Consider the following 5,436-nt stretch of genomic DNA (forward strand, 5'->3'; position numbering starts at 1 on the left):
GTATGTTTTGTAACACAGTAGGTCACTCTGTTATTGAATGCCGGAAGTTTACTCAGCTATCGGTTAGTGATAAAAACTCCTGGATTAATAAAACAAAGTTATGTAAAATATGTTTTACACACAAAAATGACAAGAAATGCTATAAGCTAGATAAAAAGTGTGAGCAATGTGGAGGACAGCATCACAGTATGCTACACTTTCAGAGAATTGTGCAAAATAAACCACAAACTAGTGCTGGTGCAGCTGCAAGCATGATTACCAAAGAAAATAGTGCAATCACTTTATTAGCAACAGCACAGATTCAAGCGGATTCTGCAAGTGGTGAAAAGGTTTTGTTAAGAGCGCTGCTAGATCAAGGTTCACAGAGGACATCAATTTCAGAGGAAGCAGCACAAATATTAAGGTTACATAGAACTAAATCAAGAACGGATCTGATTGGACTAGGAAATACATTAGTAGGAACATCAAAATCAACAGTAGAACTCGTAATTCGTCCAAGATTTAAAAGCAATAACAGTTACAAAATTAAAGCTATGGTTCTTAGCAAGCTAACATCAGCACAACCTAATAATTCGTTTAATGAAGATTTAAAAAAATGGGACAATTATTGTTTAGCTGATCCTATGTTTAATAAATCTGACCGGATAGATATAGTGCTGGGAGCAGATATCCTTACCGAGATATTGCAGCCGGGTTTGAGAAAATGGGGTAAAATCTTAGGTCAAGAAACTTCCCTTGGTTGGATATTATCTGGAGTTATCAACACAAACAATACAGTCAAAACTATAATATCAGCAGTTACTTCAAACATTGAGAGATTTTGGGAAATTGAAGAAGTTTGTGAAGCATCTGAAATAAATGAAACTGATAAAGAATGTGAAAACTGGTTTAAATCAACAACAACGCTAAATAAGGAAAACAGATTTATCGTAAAATTACCATTTAAAAAAGAAAACGAACTAGGAGACTCTAGGAAAATGGCTATGGCCAGGCTTTTGTGTTTGGAAAAAAGATTTAAAAGAAACTCTAAGCTAAAAAAAGAATATATCAAGTTCATGAAGGAATATATGGAAATGGGTCACATGCAGAAAGTTTCTAAAATGATATTTGGTAAATTTTATATGCCTCATCAAGCTGTAATAAGAGATGACCATTCAACAACAAAAGTTCGGGTAGTATTTGATGCTTCAGCAAAAACTACTAACGGAAAAAGCTTGAATGAAATACTACACACTGGACCTAAGCTATAGTTGGACATATTTCAGCTACTAATCAAGTGGAGATTGTGGAAGTACGTTATGACAGCTGATATAGAAAAAATGTATCGGCAGGTCTTGGTAGCAGAAGAAGATCAGCCGTACCAAACTATCCTATGGCGTGAAGATCCAGAAAAACCAATAGAAGAATTTGTACTGAAAACAGTAACCTACGGAACTTCTTGTGCACCGTTCTTGGCAAAAAGAGCTCTACTAGAAGTTGCTTATGATTGTGCAGATAAAAACTCAAAGTTATATCAGATAATAAAAAATGATTTCTATATGGACGATTTGATGACAGGTGCGGACTCCATAAAGGAATGTGTAAACATTCAATTTGAAAAAAGTCGGCAGCTAGAAAAGTTTGGATTTCATTTGCGAAAATGGATGGCAAACGAAAAGCGAATTTTAGGTGAAATTTCGGACTCTGGAGACAGTTATATTATTAAAGTAGAAGACGGAGAAGCTGTTAAGACGCTCGGTATACAATGGGTGCCGAAATCAGACAATTTCACCTTTTACATCGAGTCAGTAGATAGTACTAACATAACTAAACGCAAGGCACTGTCTATATTGGCTCGAATCTATGATCCACTTGGATGGTTGACACCAACAACAACAATGGCGAAATTATTTATACAAAAATTATGGCTTATGAACTTGACGTGGGATACGAAGTTAGACGTTAAATTATCTCACGAATGGAATGCGATTGTTTCAAGGATTTCGACTATTAAAAATATAAGAATTCCTAGATGGATATCAACTTTAGCTGACACAAGTTTAGAGCTTCATGGATTTGCGGACGCTTCAGAGAAGGCTTATGCAGCAGTAGTTTATGCTAAAACTTCTAATGCTATTACTATTCTAGCAGCAAAGTCTAAAGTAAATCCGATAAAAAACAAAAAGACATTACCCAAGCTGGAGTTATGTGGAGCTCATCTGTTAGGAAAACTTATGAAAAGCATTAAAGAAGTTATAAACAGAGAAGTCAAAATATATGCTTGGAGCGATTCAACAATAGCATTATCATGGATCAAGAACGAAAATAAAACTAAAGATAAATTTATTGGGACTCGTGTAAGAGAAATCAAGCAATGCATGCCTTCGGCAACGTGGAATCATGTTAGGTCAGAAGATAATCCAGCGGATGTGGCTTCAAGGGGCTTGAAACCAGAAAAACTTGCAGCACATAGATTATGGTGGAATGGTCCTACATGGTTAAAAGATGAATCAAACTGGCCAACACCAACTGAATCTGTTCTTTGTGCAACAAATAATATAAACTCTTCACAGAATATAATCAACGATATAATAGAACGGTATTCCAATTATAGGAAATTATTATACGTCATTGCATATATAAGCAGATTCATCAGAAAAATAAAAAAGGAGAAGTTTCCTGTGTGGTTGACAGTAGAAGAATTAAGGGAGGCAGAAAATATTATAATACGGCATACTCAACATTTATATTTCACAAAAGAAATCAATTTGATCAAAAACAGAAGAGAACTTCCATCTGGTTATAAAATTTGTAGTCTTTACCCGTTTCTGGATAAAAATGAAATACTGCGAGTCGGAGGCCGGTTAGAAAATTCTCTATTCTCTTTTGCTAGAAAACATCCAATACTATTACCAAAATGTCACTTAACGATGCTAATAGTTGATGATTATCATAAAACTACACTACATGGCGGTATAAAACTAATGGAAAATATGCTGAGGCGGCAATATTGGATAATTAATGCTAGAAATATTATTAAAAGGTATGTTCGAAGTTGTGTTAGATGTATACGATATAGGCGTGAAACCGCTACACAGTTAATGGGGAACCTACCGGAAAGCAGAGTGTCAATATCGAAGCCATTTGAGCATGCAGGAATAGATTATGCAGGCCCCGTACAAATGAGAGTATCGAAAGGAAGAGGTCAGAAATCATATAAAGGTTATATAGCCGTTTTTATTTGTATGGCTACGAAAGCAATCCATTTAGAAGCTGTAAGTGACCTGTCAACAGACGCGTTTCTGGCTGCCCTTAGAAGATTTTTCGGTAGAAGAGGCAAAAGTTCGCATTTATATTCAGATAATGGTACAAATTTTGTCGGTGCTGCTAAGAAAATATATGATGAATATGAAAAAGCTATTAGAAAACTTTCATCACTTGCTGGAACGATGGCAGCGGAAAAAATTACATGGCATTTTATTCCCCCGGGAGGTCCTCACTTTGGAGGAATCTGGGAGGCTGCAGTCAAGTCGATGAAACATCATTTAAGACGAGTCATTGGTGAAGTGAAATTAACTTATGAAGAAATGTCGACACTGTTAATTCAAGTGGAAGCAGTGTTAAATTCTAGACCGTTATGTGAAGTACGAGATGATACAGAGAATACTGATGTTTTAACTCCCTGCCATTTCCTAGTTGGAAGACCTTTAATTGATATTCCAGAGGAAAGTTGTTCAAAATCAATTGATTCTCTTAATCGGTGGAAAATAATTCAGAAAATAAAAAGTGATTTCTGGAATAAATGGAAAAATGAATATCTTGCAAGTCTTCAACATCGTCGCAAGTGGAAGCATTCTGCCCCAAATATAGAAAAAGATCAGGTAGTTCTTATCAAAGATGAAAACACATCACCAGCTAGATGGCCTTTGGGTAAAATTATTGAAACACATAATGGTACGGATGGCAAAACTCGAGTTGTTACAGTTAAGATGCAAGATACCATTGTAAAAAGACCGGTAACAAAAATATGTCCTTTAGATGTTTATCATGATCCAGATATCGGTCCTAAGTTAAAGGGAGCATCTAAGAAACCAGAAATGAACATCTCCAAAATATTTCTAGCAATGTTCTTGTTAGTGTTTGGTCAAGTAGCAGCGGTACAAAACACAACAAAAACAATAATATCTCCATTTAATGAAGGAACAGCGGTTTATTTAGATCACTTAGGTAAAATGGATGTTACATCTTCAAAATGGAACATGGTGGTCTATTACGATTTAACGACATATATAGCATCAGTTTCGCAGCTAACAGATTTAATTGAGCGTAGTTGGCAGATATGTGGTAGACTTGGAGAGTTTAGATATCATTGTGAAGAAACTCTGATAAGAATGAAACATAAAATTGCCGAAGTAAAATCCAATAATAAGTTATTTGGCTTAAAAGACAATAATCGTATCAAGAGATCTTTAAATGCTGTTGGTTCCATATACCACCTACTGTTTGGATTAATGGACAATGACGATCGTGAAGAATTAGAACACGACATGAGAAATCTTTTAAGCAACCAATTCAAGATTGAAAACCTGCTTCGCAATCAAACCTCATTGGTTAATGCTACGATAAATGTTTTACAGAAAACCTCCAACGAAGTAAACGAAGGTTATAAGCAAATTCAGGAAAAGGTTGAGAACATGATCGAGATCACAAATGAACAATATTTTGTCTATAAAGAGATCATTAAATTTATGGCAGTCGCAAATCAGATGGAGGCTCAACTACAAGAAATAGAAAAGATTCAATTTCAAGTGCTAAGGCTACTAATAGATGTTAATCATGGAAAAATTAGTTCAGTTCTGTTAAGACCGGAACAACTTAGCTTGGAAATTGCAAAAATAAAAGCATGGCTACCAGAGAAGATGAAATTACCTGGTGATACATCCAATCAAATTGCCACAATTATCCGTCTTCTAACAGGAGAGGCAATAATTGTCAACAGCAAGCTAGTTATCAAAATACAAATTCCTCTGATTACAATAAAATTTTCTAACATTTTTAAGGTAGTTCCAGTTCCGGTCAAACATGGCGATACGAACGTAGTGGCGTCCATAGCTCAACCTTACCTAGTCTACAGTCACGAGAGTGATGTTTACCATTTAATGTCTGAATTGGAGTGGCGTCAATGTAAAACCATATCTGACCGACAATATCTATGTGAAGAGACTTGGGCATGGCAAGATGCAAACGATAACTCCTGTGAAGTATCCCCTTTGAAACCACATAAGAAGATTGTATGCCAGTTTGTAGAGGCCAGTAACAAACATATGTGGGTAAATCTAAATAATCGTCGGCAATGGATTTTTAGGGCATCATTAAACGCTACTTTACACGTATTTTGTGACCAGAAGCATCAAGACCTGTTTTCACTTCCACAGCAGGGTCTGTTGATACTGCAAT

At 35.7% G+C, this 5,436-nt stretch overlaps 1 protein-coding gene across 1 annotated transcript; it reads left to right on the forward strand.

Annotated features, from left to right (window-relative positions):
- The first annotated feature begins 188 nt into the window (after positions 1-188).
- LOC119665847 lies at positions 189-1,250 on the forward strand. The gene has a single exon (XM_038075099.1). The coding sequence runs from the start codon at positions 189-191 to the stop codon at positions 1,248-1,250; it is 1,062 nt and encodes a 353-aa protein (XP_037931027.1).
- The last annotated feature ends 4,186 nt before the right edge of the window (positions 1,251-5,436 follow it).

Source organism: Teleopsis dalmanni, chromosome 1 (genome assembly GCF_002237135.1).
Source record: "Teleopsis dalmanni isolate 2A chromosome 1, ASM223713v2, whole genome shotgun sequence".
NCBI lineage: Eukaryota > Metazoa > Arthropoda > Insecta > Diptera > Diopsidae > Teleopsis > Teleopsis dalmanni.

Excerpts from the sequence above, each read along its gene's own strand:
- LOC119665847 (XM_038075099.1), top strand. The coding sequence starts at position 189 with ATGCTACACTTTCAGAGAATTGTGCAAAATAAACCACAAACTAGTGCT.